The sequence below is a fragment of the Cheilinus undulatus genome, linkage group 10, assembly GCF_018320785.1.
Source record: "Cheilinus undulatus linkage group 10, ASM1832078v1, whole genome shotgun sequence".
NCBI lineage: Eukaryota > Metazoa > Chordata > Actinopteri > Labriformes > Labridae > Cheilinus > Cheilinus undulatus.
Genome location: NC_054874.1, coordinates 13168116 through 13189905, shown reverse-complemented (window position 1 = coordinate 13189905; position 21790 = coordinate 13168116). Strand labels below are relative to the sequence as shown.

The 21790-nt window shown below is 38.4% G+C and overlaps 1 protein-coding gene across 1 annotated transcript; it reads left to right on the top strand.

Moving 5' to 3' along the window:
- Nucleotides 1–1602: 1602 nt before the first annotated feature.
- On the top strand, nt 1603–20322 carry itk (IL2 inducible T cell kinase). Its single transcript, XM_041798081.1, has 17 exons — nt 1603–1781; nt 4797–4901; nt 6826–6907; nt 7003–7128; nt 7354–7391; nt 8916–9067; nt 9172–9237; nt 9335–9389; nt 9839–9918; nt 12445–12587; nt 12723–12797; nt 15154–15322; nt 15399–15615; nt 15684–15748; nt 15834–15952; nt 19755–19912; nt 20006–20322. The coding sequence occupies exons 1-17, from the start codon at nt 1644–1646 to the stop codon at nt 20069–20071; spliced, it is 1854 nt and encodes a 617-aa protein (XP_041654015.1). The 5' UTR covers nt 1603–1643; the 3' UTR covers nt 20072–20322.
- Nucleotides 20323–21790: the final 1468 nt, after the last annotated feature.

Below are 21790 nucleotides of genomic sequence, written 5' to 3'. Positions count from 1 at the left end.
CATAAAATTTGGGTGGTTATTTATTTTAGTTGGCCTTAATAACTAATTCAGTTTCTCAAGAATGAGGTGGTAATTAGCTAATTAGAAGTTGGCATTTTACCAAGTAATGACTCATTTATGTCAAGGAAGTATTTACCCAGTAATAATGTATAAATTCTCAAGAAATACCTTGTAGCTCTGCAGCGATTCTCTGGTAACTAGGTGGTATTTTACCATAACTTTAGTCCCAAACCCTTGTAATATTGAGGCTATTCTCAGGTAATTAGGTGGTATATTGTTATAACCCTTACTCCTAACCCTAACCCTCCTAATACTGAGGTAATTCTCAGATAATTAGGCAGTGTTTTACTCTAATCTAATGTGCTGATTGCTTTTTCTGTTTGTTTTTAATCTCCTGTAAAGCACATTGAGTTTACGCCTGTATGAAATGTGCTATACAAATAAAGTTGAATTGAATTGAATTAATCCAAAACCATTTACTATTGTAATATTGAGATAAATCTCAGGTAATTAGGATGTATTTAACCATAGTCCTAATCCCCCAACCCCTGAGTCTTTATACTGAGGCCATTCTCAGGTGATTGGGTTGTATTTTACCATAACCATAACCCTAACCCTGGTAGTTTTAAGGTCAATTTCTGGTAATTCGGTGATACTTTACCCTAATCCTAACCCCTATCCCTAACTCTTGTAATACTGTGGGAATTTTCAGGTAATTAAGTGGCAAGTATTTTCTTACAGTTAAGATGATAATTTTCAATATAAGTTTCTTGATCATTTCCAGTAATTTCTTTAATTTGGCCCACTGAATCAGTGAGTCCTCCCAGAATAATTTTCAAGTAATTTTTAGGGTCATGGTCAGGCGGTTAGGATAAAATGTCACCTAATTATCAGAAAATTGCCACAATATTACAAGGAATTACTAGACAATTAATACATTGTTACTTGGTAAATTATTCCCTCCATATTTCTGAGTTGTTACTTGTAAAATGCTAACTTATTATGAGATGATCACCATCTTTGTCTTGAGAGACGACCACTTATTACTACAAAATAACCAGGTAGTTAGTTCCCACTTAAATAAAGTAAAATTTGTGTTGAATGTGCCTTTTTTTGTTGTTTTTTTACCCTTTTCCAGGCTGAGCTATACAGTGTTTTTAAATTTGTCTTTTCTGTTTGTCTTGTTTGACAGAAAATGTGAAAACTTATTAAACACAAACAAAGTAAGTTGAAAGTTGTTGTTGTCAGTGCAGTTTAACTCAAACATCCTAGTCCTTACCAAAACTTGTTTTTGGCAGAAACAGTATTATCTCCATATTTTGGGGCTAAATTTTCAAAAGCTGCCGGATTAGAAAACAACCTGGCTGCTTTTGCACACCAGATTGAACATATTGCAACAGAAGTGAAAGTTCATGTGTCTGTTCCTGATGTGTGTAGGTGCATGGGTGTGTATATTTGCTTGCACAACTCATTTGTGTGTTGGATGTGGTTTACCGAGTGCATCAACTTTTTGTGCCGGAAGCTCTACAGCACCAATCAAGCTATGTTACACTACTTTTTTTTCTTTCACAAGGTGCTCAGCCTTTCTCTCCGTAGCTGAAAAGCCTCCAGTGTTTCTTACAGTGCTGTTAGCAGCAGTCACAATGTTCCCCAGGGTGATTTTAAAGGCAACTATGATTAAAAAATCTCAGCAAAAGAAGAGAACATCACCTTGTAACTATAAGGAGAGGTTTTTTGTATTGGACACCCAAGAGCTGAAGTATTCTGAGCGTCGTCCTGGGGTGAGTAAATGTCCTTTATTAATGTCTGTCTTAAGATATTTAAAAACATGAACTCTTGAAGCTGTATACACATATTATGCTTTCTCTGAAGTAGGGCTGGGAAGTGTGTGGAGTTTGTAGGATAGATGTATTTTCAAATGAGCTATAGGGTGAGTCTGTATTGTTAAAATCGTCAAAGTTTATGTTCATGTTGAAACCAGATGTCAGGGCTTATACTAAGTAAAAAGACTGTTTACAGGAAGCTCCACCAACACTAAAATGCTTATCGAGCACAAGATAATCTTTTTAAAGTTGTTGTTAAGTTGATGTGAATGAAATGTTTAATTGAAATTTAAAAATCTTATTCTATCTGAGGAGTGTTTTCCCCAACTCCATAAAAGGTGAATAAAAACAGATGACAGTGATTTGCAAATCATTTTCAACCTATAATCAACTGAATACAGCACAAAGACAATATATTTAATGTTCAAAGTGATAAACTTTATTTAATATACACACATTCTGTTTTTATGCCTGTTCCAAAAAAGCTGGAATGGGGCCAGAAAAAGACTTGGAAAGTTGCTGAACTCTAAAAAATGCCACCTGAAACATTTCACAGCTGAGTAGGTTAACTGGTAACAGATTATAGGTGATACTATAATTGGGTATAAAAGGAGCACTCCTGTAAGGCTCAGTCATTCATAATCAATGATGGTGCGAGGCTCTCTACTTCATAAAAAGATTGCGTGCAAATATAGCCAGACATTTTATGAACACTCTTCAACCTGTAACTGCAAGGAATTCAGGAATTCCCCATCTACAACTCATAAAAATCATCCAAAGATTCAGTGAATCTGGAGAAATGTTTACATGTAAGGGTCAAAACATGTGATCTTTAACCCCTCTGGCACTGATGCATCAAAAACCTGAATCATTCTGTTGCATGATCTGAGGAACACTTTGGAAAACCATTACTACTCAGCACAGTACGATGCTGCATCTGTGAATCACTGGCGGCTGACCAAAACCCTGTATTTTCATTTTTATGATTTTAATTGGCCACCCTTAACATCTGGAAGTAGGTTTATTTAAATCTTAAATAAAAAAAAAAGCCTAAAAGATGCTCTGTTGATGACCATTCAGTGTTAAATTATTTGAAAATACACTTTTTTTTTAACTGCCTTGAAAAGTGGTGATTTTGGAGATATAAAGTTTTGGAAAGACATCAACGAAATGTAAGTTAATGCTTGACCATTGAAAGGAAAAACATTTTGACAACATCCAAAAGCACCAGTAACTTTTCTGGAACTGAGCCCATCTGAGATGGACTGACCTAGAGTGTAAAAGCGTGCTGTGATCTTACTGTACTGGGGGGCCTCATATCAGAATTTCACCTCCAATGCTTTGGCAACAATGAGTTCAGTTCCTGCACACCTGTCAAGAGTTGTTAGAAGAAATCGACATGTTAAACAGTGGTAAACATGCTTCTGTCCTATTTTTTCGGGGCTATGTGTTGCAGATAGCAAATTCAGAATGAAAGTATGTTGCCAAAAACTGTTTAAGTGGTAAGTTTAAACCTTAAATCTTGTCTCTTTTGCTGAAGATGGGTTTAAAATGGTTTAAAATGATTTTCAAAGAAATTACTGTGTTCTGTTTTTATTCACATTTAACAAACATACCAACTTTCTGGAAGAGAAGTTTGTATATTATTGCTAAAACATATCTGGATTCTTGTTTTATACAAGGACAACGAAGCTCAGAGTCTTGGGCAATGGATTGTTTTTAATTTTCAAAAGTTGCAGGCAAACCCCTTCACACTGTCTACATTTCACAAATATGTTACCTTAGCTCACTGCCAGTTACACTCACTTTTCCAAATGTTGCTAACATGAGCAGTTTGGATTGGACTCTCTCTCTCTCTGTTGGCTGAAGGTTATTAACTTCATGTTGATACTAACAAAATTTTCACCAAACAATTGCACTCCATCCTGGACCAAACCAAACAAAAGTGTCCCTTGGTGAAAGCATACTATGGGACATTATTTTTTGTTGTCATCAAGCATGTTCTTCTCAAAGTTCATGGAACTGTAACACTTATTTCTTTACAGTAAAAAATATCAGTTCAGCCAAAAGAAATTCAAGTAGCATTCATGAGTCCATATGGTGCTGGACCTTTGTTCAGTCGGTGATCATACCCCACTGCCAATCCATGATGACAAAATCAATCAGCTCAGCTCTTACATGTATCTAAGGTGTTTACTTAGATAACCTGTTTAGCTGGGAGATACATACATGTTACTAATTTGTGTTCTCATTTAGAGCAAAGGCTATGGCCTATTTTTTACTCCAACTCAGGGTGTTGGGCGTTGATCAGAAGATCATGTTTTTCTGGTATCCGGTACGGTACTATCTGTTCAGTTATAATCTAAACTAGATTATCTGGTATAGACTGCAGTGGAGACTGTGCAGAGGACTGAAAACTTTTCAGATGAACAGTCTGTTCTGAGGCAAGCACAGCGAGCTTTGTTTGATCCTTTGCACATTCTCTACCTTGAGTCTGAATTTTTCCCATCTGGTAGACGATACAGAGTCCTCACATGTAAAATGAACTGCTTTAAAAACTCCTTTTTGTGCCCACCTCAATTAGGGTTTTAAAAAATGTTGTTTTGTTTATCTTTCACCTTTTTATTTTATCTTTCTGTATTTCTTTTTTTCTCATTGTTATTTATAATCAGCATATTTTTAAGTATTTATATGAGAGTCTTGTGCAATGGTGTAATATATAGGTTATGTGGTTGCATCTTTTTTTGATATGCATAACTCTGTGTACACGAGGTCTGTTGTTGTGTTTGTTTTAATTCATTACTTAAATGTTATTACTTACATCTAGCAGCTTCATGTGTGCAGCACTTGCAGTCTAAGGCACATTTCTCTAAGGGTACAATAAAGTGTATCGTATTACCTAGCCCTACTATGAAGCAACTTAATTTCAATAATTTCCATGATATTCATACTAAATGGCTGTTTTTCTCTCAGAGAAAACCCATGGTGAAAGGTTGCATCAATCTGAACTCAATCAAGTGTGCGGAGATCGTATGTACTGATGTCCCTATTCCATGCAGCTTTAAGTACCCTTTCCAGGTGAGCTCAATTTCCCACATCGTTCATGCTTACAAATACACAACACATTATGTTTAGTTATATGCTGTACATTCAATTTTATACCAAGCAAAATATGCAAGACACCAAGAATGAAGAATTTCCTTCAATGATAAATGCAAAGCATTTATAAAGCACCACTAGGGAGCTCTCAATCAAAACAGTAACAAAAGATGGCGTGCTGCTCAGCTCCACCAGCCCCACTGCTTTCCTTTTCTTTTAAACTGACCCGTCTTTACAATAAAAACTGCATTCCATTAAGTGTATTCAACAAACAGTGAACCCCTGTTTTTGTTTCATAGATGAATTTTATGCTTAATTGGGGGGAAAGCTGTTAATAGTGGCCCTGATGGCCAAGTAGTTAGGTTGTGTCGTATATGTTAATTTTGACAGCTATTTTTAATTTGAGTCTTAGTCTTAGTCTTTTGATAACATGTCTTTTAGTTTCAGTCACATTTTAGTCTTTTCTACCCTTTTCAGTTTTAGTCGATGAAAACTCCAAAACATTTTAGTCTAGTTTAACTTTTAGCCCAAGCATATATTTTCTTGCCTAGATCTGTGTCAAGTCATGGTAGTGTGTTCTATGCACCCTGCCAAACCTGGGGTCCTTGCTTTCTACAGCTGAGACGCAGAGGAGATACAGATGCATTGTACTTTGACAGTGGAGAAACATCATGGATTTTTAATGTTCGACGAAAACTAAATTACATTTTAATCTAGTTTACGTCATGGAAAAAAGGCTGTCAATGAACATTTTTAGTCATAGTTTTAGTTGGTTTTAGTCTTTTAGACCTCTGGAAAGTTCGTGCATCATGAAAACTGCGGCGCACTTCCATCAGCTCTCACAAACAGTAGACTAGTCTTAAACCTCATCATGAGATGTAATTGCATTTAGGGCCAATTTGCATGAAAAGGGTGTTTTTTTCTCCAAAAGCTTGGCCTTTTGACTTACATATTTACAGAATTTTAGAGTACATACTTTATTGTGGTGCTTTAACAAAGTATCACACTGTTTGGCAGCACGGAGACGGCTGCATATTCTAACATGCTGTTGCAGCACTGCCAATCTCGGTTTATTTGATGTCATTTGTGGCTGTAATTGACAAATAACATCAAATAAACCGAGATTTCTAACACTAATGTGTAATACATCCGCTGTGTTATCTTGTTAATATGATCATGGAGAAGTACTTTAAAGAGAGCTTACTTTGATCAGGGATCATGGAGCAGGGGTATCTTCACATTCAGGCATGCTAAATACGTTTCCTCAACAAAGTCCAGTTGTTGCTTCTTTCTCAGTTATAACAAAAACCAGAGTCATGTGCCCGTGCGGTTTCAACCTTTAATCATGTGCTTGAAAGCTAAGGCCGTCTCATCTATGGTATTGTGGTGGGGAAGTGACAGGGGAAGTATAACGGGGGATGGGGAGGGAGTCAAACTCAAGCAAAAGGTGCAACAGTTAAAGATTTTATAGAAAATTAGAACACATTAATGATTTTTTTTATGTCACCAATTTGGAACCAGTTCATCCAAGAAGACTTCTGAAAGGGATCAAGGACAATTGCAGCAACGGTGTGACATGCAAATTGAGACAGACACACAGACACGCCGCCAATTATAGTAGCAAGATTTATCCAAAAAACAAAACCAGTGGTTTACTTTTTAGTACATACACATTATGGAGTGCAGTTTATGGAGTGCTGGTGGTTTCATTCAATAAGAATGTAGGATCTGCCTGTTAAATCACAACTTAAAACAGCTGACTGTTTAAACCATCAACACTGTCTATATTTTTTTGTTTTGTTTGATGACTAAATAAATATGCTACTACTATTTGGTGCAGTAGTAAAAAAGTAGTAAAAAATCTATATGAGCGTATTTATTGACATGGATAATGTCTCTACAGGTTTTTCATGACAAACACTATCTCTACATTTTTGCTCCTGATAATGATTGTCGTGTGAGATGGGTCAGAGCCCTTAAAGAGGGTAAGAGCTGTACATTTTTTGACTAGAAATGACTGTGAAATCTCTAATTTAAAATCAAACACTTGACGCTCTTACTATTTTACCCTGATACACAGAGACAAAGCATAACGACCTAGTGGCCAAATATCACCCAAATTTCTGGATGGATGGAAAATGGAGATGTTGCCAACAAACAGAGAGGTTGGCGACGGGTTGTCAAGTGTACGACCCGCTGGGTTGTGGTTTGTGTTTCTTTAATTTCTTTGACTTTTATCTAGCCACTTCTTGCTCATCTGCTTGTGGCAGCTAAAGAACATTTGATATATTAAAGAAGCTTCTATAATCTCAATCTAGATCTAACTTCAGCTTGTGCATAACTTAGTGCCTTGCAATATCATCAACACAATTTTACATACTTTAATGTACCAACAACATTCCTCAGTTTCATTTTTCTAATTTCTCCACAGCCTCTAAAAAGCCTCTTCCTCTCCTTCCAGACCCAGAGGTAACACTTTTAGAGATAAATAATTTAAAATTAACACCGATTTAATCCCTGCTTTCAAAATACAAGACAGAGTGAATGTTGAAATATTTATTATGTTTTTGTTTCCTTTTTGTCTTCAATTTTTCACTTCTTTCACTCTCCCACCTTATAACCTTTCAACCTTAAAAAAAATCTCTGCTTTACTTTTTAATGGTTCAGTTTTTCATTAAAACAAACATCCTCTGTGGTTTAGGCGAAAATGATTTTCATTTTTGCAGCTTTGTTTTTTATATTTGATGATCTAAATGTGGCAGTTACAGGCCTCCTTTGTAACCAATAACCCTTAAATTTGCTGGAAAAGGTTTGCAAATATCTAAAGTAACCTACTGAGGAAATTCCCTGGCTTTGAGTGCACTCACACTAGACAATATGTGCCATACCTGAGAAAGCTTGAGCGCCAAAGTCTAGTTTGTTGGCCAGTGTGAGAGCGCTGTATTGTGCTCAGGCACAGTACACTACCAAGGCCCTGACAGGGTTGGGAGAGGTGGGCTTTGGCAAGGTGCAATTGCCCATGCACCCACACAAGAGTAGGTGTATAATATGCATGTGATGTATAACCAGACGATTCCTCTCGACAATGATTTTAAACAAGGTCAGGGTGTGAGATAAATCAAAATGACTCAAAGTAAGCCACAAAGAGAGTCAAGTTTTGGTCATGTTGTCTGTGCACTTATTCATCGGGTGTCTCTAAGACTTCTGACTTCTAGTTGGGCTTGGAGTCGTAACTGCAGGGGACTGGGTGGAGGGGAGAAGGAAGCTTCAGCAAACCCAGGAAGTTTTCCTGCAGTTTGCTTGTTGGCCACTGGAGAGGTGTGGGTGGGGACTTTCAGAGTGAAAAATTTCTCCCTCCAGTTACGGTCTTTCACCCACGGGAAGGAGTTCAGGTATCTCTGGGTCTAGTTTACGAGTGAGGGTAGAATGGACCGCAAGATCGAAAGGCAGATTGATGCAGCATCTGCAGTATTGCAGACATTGGGGGCGGCAGTAGCTCAGTCTGTAAGGAATTGGAACGTGTTGCGCTTCGGGAACCAGATTGAATCAAAAATCGATTCTGACTTGAATCGTGACCCCAAAGATCAGAATTGGATTGAATCTTGAGGTACTTAAAGATACACATCTTAAACCCATTAAAGCCTGAAAACACAAATTATAGCCAGAGAATTCTAATTTTTTGGAACTGAAATATTTATTTCACTTTCTACTGAAATCCCAAAAATCCAAATTTCCATAAAATTTAACTTATATATTATTTGTATCTCATTTGATACATTAGGTGTTTTTGGTAACTGATAATTCACTGGAGGGCATTTTTTATTAAATAGATTGTATTCAGAAGTTTTTTTTAAGTAATTTATGATCATATTGATTAGATAGAGGTATCATAAAAGTATGTATCAAATATGATACAACAGGCTTTAAAGTTTTGTTCCATCTAAGGTCAAAATTGTGACAGTTTCACTTCAAATTTATTCTCATCTATGTCAGATGGAGCAGCATGATGAAGGACAAAGGATTGTCATTGCTCTACAAGATTACACACCGCTTAGAGATGATGACTTGCCTCTTCAGAAGGACCAGGAGTACATCCTGATAAACAGTTTGCACTCTGACTGGTGGGCTGTTGTGGATAACAGGGGGTACATTTGATATTAATTACTTAAAAATCTTAGCAGCAAATTTACCTTAATAAGAATGATTGTAATAATGTACCTACTGTATATTTTTCTGACCTCTTCTGCAGGAACAAAGGTTTCGTACCCAGTACTTCTGTAGCCATAAAATCTGGAAACAACTTTGAGCGATTTGAGTGAGTGTGATGAAATTACTCCTCCATGTGAATGTCTACAAATCCATTTAGTCCTCCACGGTGCTGATTTATTTGTTGTTCATTTGTCTTCTCACAGATGGTACAACAAAAACATAACCAGAGGGGAAGCAGAGGATTTGTTAATGAAAGAGGTGAAATCATTTCATTGTTTAAGGATGCAGTGATTATTCTCTTTAATCTGTTTATGCTTCCAGCTGTGGTTTCACAGTAAAAAAATGTTCCAAATAATAATACTTATGATAATTAGCAGGATGTAGCTCTTCTGTGATGCTGTGCTGTTTTGCTTTGACTGTGCCACCTCCAGCAATGGTGCAGTTGCACGATGAATGCAAATGCACCTGCACAACAAGAATCTAACATGACATAGGACATAAAGAATGTCTCGCAACCACAAAGCTGAATTTCCTGCTGTTAAACTCGGTTTTGCACAAAGGAAGAAGAGCAGCTTTCCAACATGTGTTACAAACAAATACCAGCATGCTGCTTGTAACTTCCACCATGCTTTCAACATGCAAATCAGACTGATTTGCATGTTGAAAGCATGGCTGATTTTATGCATTTTTAATGGCTTACTTTTTAGGGAAAAGAAGGCGCATTCATGGTGCGGGATTCAAGGCAAGCAGGAGTCTACACAGTGTCTGTCTTCACCAAGGCACCAGGGTAATTTGACTTCCTTCACTTTTTTTTCAGTGATATGTGATTTTGTGATGATACTTGACAACATATGACTGAATCTCAGCGTAAAGCAATGGTTCCCAAATGGTGTAACCTTGCAAAGCTGATGGACTGGCCAGTTTCCATGGCTGTCATAAGGTGGATCCTTCTTGCAAAATCTCAAGCTGATGCCCATTTCTCAGTTAAAGAATGATTGGACCAATCACCATCAGGAGAATGGTACGTTAGCAACAGGCACGGTTTGAACTGTGTTCCAAATTATAATGCAAATACTAATTAAAGAAAAATTTAATTTTTAGTTTTTCAATTAAAGTTTTCGATTTTGCTGCGTCTTCTGTCAGTTTCCATCACTGACACCAATCTCAGAAAGGTTTGTCATTAGTTTGGCATAGAAGCCTAACTAAAAGGAATCTACTTAAGGCGGTTGTTCCACATTATCAAGCAAGTCACAGGATTCATGCAATATGAGGAAAAAGAAAGATCGGTCTGCAGGTCAAAAAGCTTGAAAAGGTAGAAAAACACTTGATATTTCATGAGAAATTTAGAGCGATCATCATACTGTGAAAAGTATTTGTGTGATTCAGAGCGCAGACAGGTTTGTTCAGATAAAGGCGTATTAAAAAAGTTTCTGTGAGGCAAATTCATATTGAGAGCAGCTGTGAAAAATCCACTGATGAGTAGCAAACAGGTTTTTGAAGCTGCTGGTGCCTTGCAAGTCCCAAGAACCTCTCCATGCAATTTCCTCCAGAGGCTTGCCGATGTGCGTCAACTTGCATTTCAGCGACCCTTAACCACTGCAACAAGGAGAAACAATTACATTGTGCTAAGAAATATATGCAGACAAATTTCCAAACAGTTTATTTCACTAATGAATGCCATGCTACACTGGATGGTCTAGATGGATGGAGTCCTGGATGGTTGGTGGATGGCATCCATGTCACAACAAGGCTGCGAGGTCAGCAAGGAGGTGGTGGAGTGATTTTTTTATGCTGGAATCATAGGAAGTGAGTTGGTAGGCCCCTTTAAGGTGCCTGAAGGTGTCAGAATGACCTCAGCAAAAAATTTTTAGTCTCTAACTGCCCATGTCCTGCCATGGTACAAAAAGTAGAACCATGCCTTTTAAGGAGAGACAGAAACCTTGGCTTCTGTGAGCATAAAGGGAGAAATAATAATGTTGTGGCCACCATCATCCCCTGACCTTAACCCTGCAAAGAGCCTGTGGAGCATCCTTAAAAGGAAGCTCTATGAGGGTGGACGGCAGAAGCTCTGGCATCCTCAAAGGAAACACAGGCAGAAACTATACACGGACATAAAAGTTTAATGGAATAGAGAGTTGTTAAGGTGATATCAAAGAAGGGCTCCTATGTTAGTATGGAACTCGATCTGTGAAGATGTTTTTGATTGAAATAGCTTTGATTTGAAGAAAAATTACCTCCTAATGCAAAAATTATGACAGATTTCTGTTTCCAGTACTTCAAAACTACTGAGTGTTTTGAAACTCCGTTTTACATAATAATACAGAACACTGCATTTTAAGTGATTTTGCAAAAAAAAATGGCCAGTATTTTCATTTGGAATTTTGTCGAATAAAATCCAGATTACAATATAATTGTTAAAGAATGAAATATCCTATTGACAATTATATAGAATATTAAGGAAGAAAAAAAACAAAAACAGCATAATAATTTGGAACACAGTGTAGCTGTACTGCAAGCCTGTAAACAATGGAGGCTGGTGAAGATATTTACATTGATGCAGCTTTAGCAGCATTATCATTTTATCTCCAGACTGGCTTCAGCAAAAGTTCAACTTACCAACTGGCTGCACTGATAGTGAACAGCAAAAACAGCTGCTTGTCAAGCTTGTGCTCTGTAGTTAACTCCTCAGCCATCCTGCATACCTACTTTATCATATGTTTTGCTGCTCTGATGGTCCGACATTCATCAAATCATTCTCTGAGGTCTTTTTTTCCACGGGTCAGCCTTTCCCAGCCGTGACTTAACAATATTAGAAACAGTGGAGTAACAAAGGCAAGTAGGGGAGTGTATGGATGTGTTTGTGTGTATGTATTTGGCACTCTTGTGCTCCCAGAGAGCCAAAATGCAGAATAAATTGACACATGATGTCACACCGTTGTTGTTACATTAAGAATGTCTCAATGCATGATGATGGCAAAGCTTTATTAAAGCGACTTCTAACAGATAGGCTGCCACAATAAGAGGAACGAATCAGATCTAGTGCAGGACAGACTTCCTGCAATTGAAAAAAAAATATCTGTATCAGCTCAATTAAGTTTTGAGATACTGGTAATTTTGGATTACCAGTACCTCCAAATCGGCTCAAATGCAACATTGTGCATCCCTGTGTAGATGCATAATTACATGCAAACTTCTTTTTAAATTAACGCTGTTGTTCCTAACTATTCTGCGAGTCTTTTCACTTTGTTTTTGTATGCTGCCTTTGAAAGTATGCCTGCTTCATTGTGTAAAAATATCTCTTTGTTTTCTTCAGGTCAAATGGGGAGAAGAATCCAAGGGTGAAACATTACCAAATCAAACAGACAGAAACAGGAGGGGCCACATATTACTTGGCAGAGAAATACCTGTTCAGCACCATTCCTGAGCTCATCCATTACCACCAACACAATGCTGCAGGTGAAGGCTGGCTTCCCGACACTACAGTATTACTTCATAAATAGTCTCACAAGTTAAAAAAAAGCCCCACTCTGAGATGTCTGCTCATGTTTGTTTGGTGTTTTTCTTTGTTTGTTTGTTTGTTTTTTTTTGCAGGATTGATAACCCGTTTGAGACACCCTGTTTCTCTAGACAGAGGCTGCTCCCAGGACATCGCTGATCCCTTAAAAGGTTACATGATGCTCTTCCATAGACACGTTAGCTGGACTCTAAAGTAGTCTTCACTCATGTTTCTAAAAAAAAAATCTTATTTTTGCTGACATCTAGTGGCTCTTACAGAAGCATAGTCAGGTGGTGTTCTCTTTTTGTTGTTGTGCAACAACATTCAAACTTACACAATTGACCCTTTTCAAGCCTCACCCTCCTTGGCAATTTTTACGAGGTTAGATAAACTCTCTTGTCCTTGGGCTCCTTCCCATTTGAAACAGTTAAAAACATCCCACAGTTTGACTATCTTTTGTTAATTTTTCATTGATTCAGTTCTTTAATAAACTTGGCCCGAGTGAAAAAACAGAGACAAAGTTATAGTAGGGTGCATGAAGATCGTGTATGAGAATAACTCAAAGACTTTAAAAATCTCTGGATAATACACAGCTACAACAAGGACACATAGGGATGAGCCCACTTGATGCTTTTGTCATTGTTTTATTCTTTGCAGAGCACAGGCCCAATTAAAACATTTGCCGCACATTTGTGCGGCAAATGAACAAACCATCTGTGAACAAAACTCATTTCAGCATATAGTGGCATATAGTGCAGGATATACACAGAAATACCCACTTATTTTTTGTCACCATAGAGTATACCCACTTTGAAATGAAGAGTATACCCACTTCTGCACACACCACTACCCATCTGCTTGTTGAAATTAAATGTACATATTTCTTTGTAAAATTAAACAAAAAAAAATATTTCTCTAACAGATAAAAAAATAAGATCTATTTATTTTTGTGCAAAAAGGTGTTTTTTTTAACTAAGCAGAATAAAGGTGGTTATTTAAAGGGAAACAAATGTTGAATTTAGAGTTTAAGAAGTTGTAATTTGAAATTTCCAAGTTAATAAATTCTTAAAATTCTGAATTAGAAACTTTTTAAAATCATAAATTCAAAGTGCTCTAGAGGCAACAATTTCCAAGAAACCAAGCTGAATATAATGGTTGGGTTTCTTACATTAGGACTTTATAATCTTAACATTTCAAACTTGTGGTTCACATACATTTGAGTCTGTTAAACTAAAACATTCTAGTGTTTTTCTCTAATAGCTGTCAGGTGGATTGTTTTAATCTCAGGTGTTCTAAATTTGACAGGTGGATTGTTTTAATCCCAGGTGTTCTAACAGCTGACAGGTGGATTATTTAATCTCAGGTGTTCTAACAGCTGACAGGTGGACTGTTTTAATCTCAGGTGTTCTAAATTTGACAGGTGGATTGTTTTAATCCCAGGTGTTCTAACAGCTGACAGGTGGATTATTTAATCTCAGGAGTTCTAACAGCTGACAGGTGGATTGTTTTAATCCCAGGTGGTCTAACAGCTGACAGGTGGATTGTTTTAATCCCAGGTGGTGTAACAGCTGACAGGTGGATTGTTTAAATCCCAGGTGTTCTAACAGCTGACAGGTGGATTGTTTTAATCCCAGGTGTTCTAACAGCTGACAGGTGGATTGTTTTAATCCCAGGTGTTCTAACAGCTGACAGGTGGATTGTTTTAATTTCAGGTGTTCTAACAGCTGACAGGTGGACTGTTTTAATCCCAGGTGTTCTAACAGCTGACAGGTGGATTGTTTTAATCCCAGGTGTTCTAACAGCTGACAGGTGGATTGTTTTAATCCCAGGTGTTCTAACAGCTGACAGGTGGATCATTTTTAGCTCAGGTGTTCTAACAGCTGTAAAACATTTATAAAAACAATATCTGAAATACCACAACATACAACATATTACTTTTCCTCCACTTTTTCTGAGTTTTTATAATGTTATGATGGCTGTATGGGAATACTTAGGGGGCCTGATGTGACCCCCCCCCCCCCCAGCCACCAGTTGATTAGCTCTGATTTACATGATCTCCCTGTGGTGCTGTAGCACACTGCACAGGTCGCCTACACCCAACTATAGCTATACATCCTTGGTTATAAAATGCTGCCTCATGCACCTGGGTGCAAGGGCCCTTCAGTGCTACTTGCAGCCCTAGTTCTGTTTAATTTCTTCACAATGATGAAAAGAGGAAAAGAATGCAGATCCAGTAACTGAAATCTCCACGACATATTACTGTATATATTGCACTTGATTGCAACTTTGTTTGTGGCATAACCAGCTAGCCTCCTCTCTGGGCTCTGAGGCCTTGCTTGACTATGAAACAGATGACATGCCTTAAAACCAGCTGTTGGTGATATGACACCATCATCCAGCCTAATTCAAGCAGCAACTGCTCATTTCTCACAGCTGTGCCTATCCCTTGTGCATCTTTTGTCTGAACTGGCCATACTATGCCCTGTATTTTTTGATATCTTATAATTAATGTGATCTTCCATTTAGATTACTGGGAAGTGGCCCCTGAGGAGCTGACTCTGGGTCGAGAGTTAGGCAGTGGACAGTTCGGCCTGGTGCTGGAGGGTAGATGGAGGGAGATGAAGGTGGCGGTGAAGATGGTTCGAGAAGAGGGCATGTCAGATGAGGACTTTAAAGAGGAGGCAAGAATCATGACGTGAGTGCAGTTTAGAAAGTCGCCTTGAATCACTCTTGGAGAATTCTTCTTGTCATATGTGGGTTTCTGTTACCAGGAAGCTTTCCCATTGTAAACTCGTCCAGCTGTATGGTGTCTGCACCCGGTGGTCCCCGATGTGTCTGGTGTTTGAGTTCATGGAGAAGGGCTGTCTGTCAGACTACCTGCGAGCCAAAAAAGGCCGTCTGTCTCAGGAATCCATGTTGCAGATGTGTCTGGATGTCAGTGAAGGGATGGCCTACCTGGAGAGCTCTAACTTCATCCACAGAGATCTGGTAAAAACAACAACTTTATTTGATACACATTTTTATCAGTTTGGATAGTTAATCCTTGCTTTTTTCAGGCGGCCAGGAACTGTCTTGTTTCAAAGAACAATGAGGTGAAGGTGTCAGACTTTGGTATGACGAGGTATGCACTTACTCTTAGCCTTATCCAACATATCACAAAATTTATTATGTTTTTTTTTTAACTGTGTAATATCTGCTCTCTGTAGATTTGTCCTGGATGATCAGTACACAAGCTCTCAGTGCTCCAAGTTCCCCGTCAAGTGGTCGGCCCCAGAGGTCATCAAATACTGCAAGTTCAGCAGCAAGTCAGACGTCTGGTCATTTGGTGGGTTCATGTATCAGTCTCTTTTTTAAAACAATGATGTAAGCCTTTCTTTTAGTGTCCTATTTAACAGGTATTTACCTGGTAATAAGATGGTATTAATAAGACGTAATATGGTAATATCATTGGTCACAAGGGGAAATTACATCAAACCACCAGTTTTTTAAACAAATTCCAAGTTAAAAAGTCTGAAATTTTAACCTTATGAACCCAAAATGTTAGGTTTAGAAAGTCATAAACTCATGACTTTAAAAGTATGAGTTTATGAGAAACAAAAGAGTGGTTAGATCAGAATTGTTTCATTTTCAACAATTTCTCCTCAAAACCAAGATGCTAATTGTGATGATTTAGGACTAGAAACATGAGCATTTACTGATCATTTAGTCCTAGTATAAAGCATGATTTGATGAGGCTCTAAATTGACTTTTGCAAGGTAGACAGTTACATGATTTTTTCCTTGAAGGATATTTTCAACTTTATGATCTAAATATTCGGCGTTTTGGTTCTCGTAAATTTACAGCCTTTTCAACCTGAAAAAAAGCTGACATTTTTTTCCCTTTCAGTATTTTGTGACTTCACAAATTGATAAACTCATATATTCTCTGTTTGGTTTATTGTTAATTCACAACTTCTAAATATAAAAAAATTTGAGCTTTCTCTTATTAATGGATCCACCTTTTTTGACTATTTATGTGTGGTCTTGTATTACTCTCACAAGTTGTAGAGGCATGAGCATTTTCCTAATAAAAGCAGGTCTGTTTTGAAACAGGAAGTCAACAAGCCTTAGTTTACAACAGTGGAAAAATAAAAAAAAAATGACACAAGATCTATTTTAAATGTGAAATAGAGGAATTTAAAAATGCAATATAGAGAGTGTGATTAATCACAGTTAACTGTAGAAATTCTGTAAAAATGGTTATCTTTTGACAGCCCTAGCAGCATTGTGAGCCCCTGCTTACCTGCACAGCTGATGGACAGGAGTCCAGGAGTATCTGGCTATGATTTCTTAAGGGGAGAGACCGCCCAAATCAGGACGTGACCTCCTTCAAAAGCAGTGATAAAGCTCGCACTCTGCATGCAGTATAACTGCAGATCATGAAGGTTTTAGTGTTCGGTTGTCATCATATTGACTCTAGACGTCTCACTTTAGACATCAAAAGCTTAACAAGAACACTACTTGTGTTTGCACAATTTTCCACTTCAGCTCTGAGCATTACAAGGCAAACTTTGGTGTCATCAAACATAACTCCCCTCACCTCCCCCTCCATTAAAAGCATGTTGTGTAAGCTGAAGTTACACAAGTTTTACTCAAAACACACATTTTGTAACTTCTGGATAGATAAGAAGGACTTATTCCTACAAGCAGACTGCAATTATCAGTGCTAATTTCATGGTGCAGTACCAAGATGCGGATTTACTGAAATAGAAGACATTAATACGTTTAGGACCATCTCCAAAAAATGGAAGTTTAAGCAGGGAGCAGCAATTGGACTTGGCTAGGACTAAAGTTTGAGAAGTTGTGACTTGCTTCTGCGCCGAGCTGCAGAAAAGTGAGTGAAACAGTTTGATACACAGAATCACACATTAGGCTGGCTGATAGAAGTATGTGAGGTTGATTATTGTATGTGTAGATTGACACCAAAATACAGGAAAAGAGGAAACTTTGCCTTTAGCTAGTCAAGCGTGTCTTAAATTACTGAATTGTCAAGAAATACAGCTCCAGGGGAAGCTCTTAAAGCCAATCAAGTTTCCCTTTTTTCATGGCATGTCATGAAAATAAAGTGCCTTAGAGTTGTTTTTCTTGCTGATTGATCGGCAACATGAATCTCGTTTCAAAGAACACCTGAAGCATTCTCTTTTTAAATCCATGATGTACTCCTCGCTACAGTTTTTATTTTTTTAATGGCGAAAGTGGTGTAAAGTTCATGCTTGCCCCACATGTAAACTAGTAAGAATCGAACTTAAATCTTACTGTAGTTGTGTCATTCATCTTTACCATGGAAACATGCATTTTAACTTAAATGGTTCTTCTTTTTTTTCTTTTAAATTTAATGCGGTGCTAGTTAGCCTCTTGTCCCTTAAACACTAATAGCAGAAAGTGGCAATAGATGATAAAAGTTTTGGTCTGCCCCAGCCAGAGTCCAGACCTGAGAATCTCTTAGGATAGCATATGCCTGTTTGGCCTGGGACGCATCAACCCTGGTTGTGTATTTCTCTGTCCTCCTGATGGCCACTTTCCAGGCCTGCACCTGGCCCATGCCCCATCTCTCCAGGCCCCATCTCCTCTCTTCCCAGCTGACCCCTCCACGTTGCATAGTTGCCCCCACCGTCTGGACAAGTCCACGGGGTACTGGGGACCTAGTATGCAGTAAGCTGAATTAGGCCCAGGAAAGGGTGCCAGGTGCCTGTACAAGCCAACCCATCCTCATTTTCCTGAGCATGTCAAAAAATGTGCGGAACAGAAGTTGTCACAAAAGAGTCCAGGTGGCATCTCTGGCCATCAGTCAACATCCAGGCCTCAAAAGAGTGTAAGACTGGAAGGACCAAGAACTGGTCTGCATGCTCAGATACCAGGAATGCCACACTGTCATGCTCAGCGAACTCATCGTCTCATGCACGAGTCCAAGTCTGCGGTTGATGTCAGCCTCGCAGTCAGCAGGTCAATGAGTTATGCTGCCAAAGTAGGTGAACTGCGCTTCAATTTCCATGCTCTCACCAATCAGAGACACTGGTTCAATGGCATCATCCAAGGCACCCCCAAATACCCAGATCTTTGTTTAGGCCCAGGAGATGTTCTTTTCCAACGCTTCAACTGCTTCACTCAGCAAGTTGGCTTTCTTCTGAAGTTTGTTGCAAACTCCAAGCAGGCTTTCATGTGTTTTGCACTGAGGAGAGTCCTCCTTCTTGTTTCTCTACCATAAGCCCAGATCAGTGGAGGGCTGCAGTGATGGTTGTCCTCCTGGAACTTTGTTCCATCTCCACACAGGATCTCTGGAGCTCAGTCAGAGTGACCATTGGATTCTGGGTCACCTCTAAGGTCCTTTTCTCCGAATGCTTGGTTTAGCCAGGCAACCAGCTCTTGGAAGAGGTGTGCCAAACTGCTTCCATTTGATAACAAGAAAAGCACTCGGAGAGTGCAGACCTCCACCATTAGCCCTATCTCCCAGTAGTAAAGAATCCTGGATCCAGATGGCGATCCGAATCACTCCCAAAATCTAATCAAGTTCTTCCTTATGCCATTTCTGACATTTCCTGAAAATTTCATCAAAATCCATCCTTAACTTTTTGAGTCATGTTGCTAACAAACTAACTAACTAACAAACCTGACGATCACATTGCCTCCTTGGCGGAGGTAATTATAGAGGCCACTGTGCTCTTGGGAACCTTCATTGCAGTGTAGATTAATGACGATAAAAAGTGATTTTTCAACTATAGCATCAGGCTGCAGCCTGACAAAACTGAAAAAAATTAAGCAGGTCTGAATACCTTCTAAATGCATTCAATGATCTTTTCTCAGAAAGTCTGAGTAAGTTCCACCATTTTCCAAATGATTGTACTTGGTTGTGTTTTGCTGCCCTGGCTTGAACTGTTGCCTACATTTTTCAACGCTGCCCCCCCCCCCGTTGTGGTATGTGGTTTTGCAGTGTTTGGTTTATCTGTCAACCTTGAAAGATGTGCACAAAGCTCCGTTCATATCCATATGTCTCAAACTGCAAACACAACAGGGCTTAATATCACAGCTTTAAACAGCACAGTGAATAATGCTAAAGATATCAGTCAATGCCTCCTTGTTTTTACTGTTCAGGGGTGCTGATGTGGGAGGTTTTCACAGAGGGCCGACTTCCTTACGAGAACCGCACTAACAGTGAAGTGGTCGCCTCCCTGAACTCTGGCCTGAGGCTCCTGAAGCCTCGCCTGGCCCCTGATCCTGTCCACCAGCTCATGGAGTGGTGCTGGAACGAGGTAAGCACAGGAAGAAGGATGACCGCTGATATTCAAAATCCATCCATCAAGGAGAAAACCTCTCTCTCATTTATGTCACGTTCTCAATTTCAGAAACCGGAAGATCGCCCCTCCTTTGCTCTCCTCCTGCAGAACCTGTCCTCCCTGTCAAACATGTGAACCAAGAAGACATTTACAGTTGACAACAATTAAGCAGTTATATTTATTTTATTTATTGATGCTTTCCACCAATTGCTCATCAGATGTTTTATATTTTTGAATAATATGCTCAGATTAATTTGCACTTTATCCATTTTATACCTTGGTACTTTGTCTGTTTTCTAAAGTCTCACACAGTCCATTCACTGAGAATCTTCTGCTCTCTGCGAGCATGTTGATTAAAATATTCAGTGACATTTTTGTATTTATATTCTAAGATGATCTTGTTTTTAAATCTTTGTTAATAAAAGTATATATATGATTTTTCTTTCTGTCATTTTTTTTACTTATTCTGTAATGGCAACTTGTTATTTACTGATCATTGTGATACATTTACTGTCCAGAGCTAAGAAAAAAAAAAAAAAAAAAAAAAGGGTTCTGGTTGTGACTGAAAGTCATCAATGTTTCCATGCACTCCAAGCATTATGTGATTTCTGGAATTAATTACCCAAACAGTCATGTTAACAGTATAATCAGTTTCTTAGATAAAATGGGAAATATAAAACACATTTTTTTTTCTAAATTCAAGCTTAAAGTCTGATATGCAGCACATATTAAAGTTTTCACCTCCCTTTGAAAAAAGACCCTTTTTATTATCAAAGTGAAAACAGATTTCTTCAAAGAGGTCTAACCAACTGGTACTAGTTGTCTTATACTTAATGATTAGGAATCACCTGAGTGCAGCCAATGTATCTCGAGTGACTGTAGTACAAAGACACCTGGTTAATCAGTATTCTCTGGCCACCATTACATCAAAAAAGACAAAGGAACACTCCAAGCAACTGAGAGAAAACATAATTAAAAGTGTACCAAAAGGCACTGAGAATCCCCCCTGTGAGCCTGCCTAGGTCAGGCCATCCTCACAAACTGAGAAGTAGAATAGTGAGAGAGGTCACCAAGACACCTATGGAGTTACAAGCTTCATCAGCTGAGATGGAAGGAACTCAGTATACAACAACTGTTGCCATGGTTTTTCACCACTCAAAGCTTTGTAGTAGAGTGACTGCACATCACCACAAACACACCATCCCCACTGTGAATCATGGTGGTGGCAGCATCATGTTGTAGGGATGGTTATTAGCAGCCAGGCCTGGACAGCTCTTAAAGGTAGAGGGTAAAATGAATGTGGCAAAATATAGGAAACTCTCAGAGGACAATCTTGTTCAGTCTGCAAGAGATCTACAGCTTTGGAGAAGATTTATTGACCAGCAAGACTATGACCAGAAGAATATGGCAAAACCTACACAAAAATGGTTTGCAGACAACAAGGTGAATGTACTGGAGTGGCCGAGTCAAAACCCAGACCTGAACTGCCAGTCCACCAAAAAAAAAAAGAGCTAATTAGTTATAGACTTTGTAATTAATTAATGGCAATTCATTGCACAGATCAATTATTTAACAAAAGATTGGATTACTGATATAATAGTCAAAAACAATCAGAAAGAATGTGCTCCTGAATGGCATCAAAACTTTCAACTAGATTTTGGAACAGGGGAAGTTTGGACCAAGATGGTGTTAATCCCTACAATATGAATTTTTTCCTAGAATTATGAAAAAGTAAGAGCACAGAGAAATTTTACTTGTGGTCCAGTCAAATACAAAGTTACTTTAGCTGGTAGAGGGATGGCATCAGACTTTGATTAATTAGCATACATTTTTGATGCATCTTCCCCCCATGTG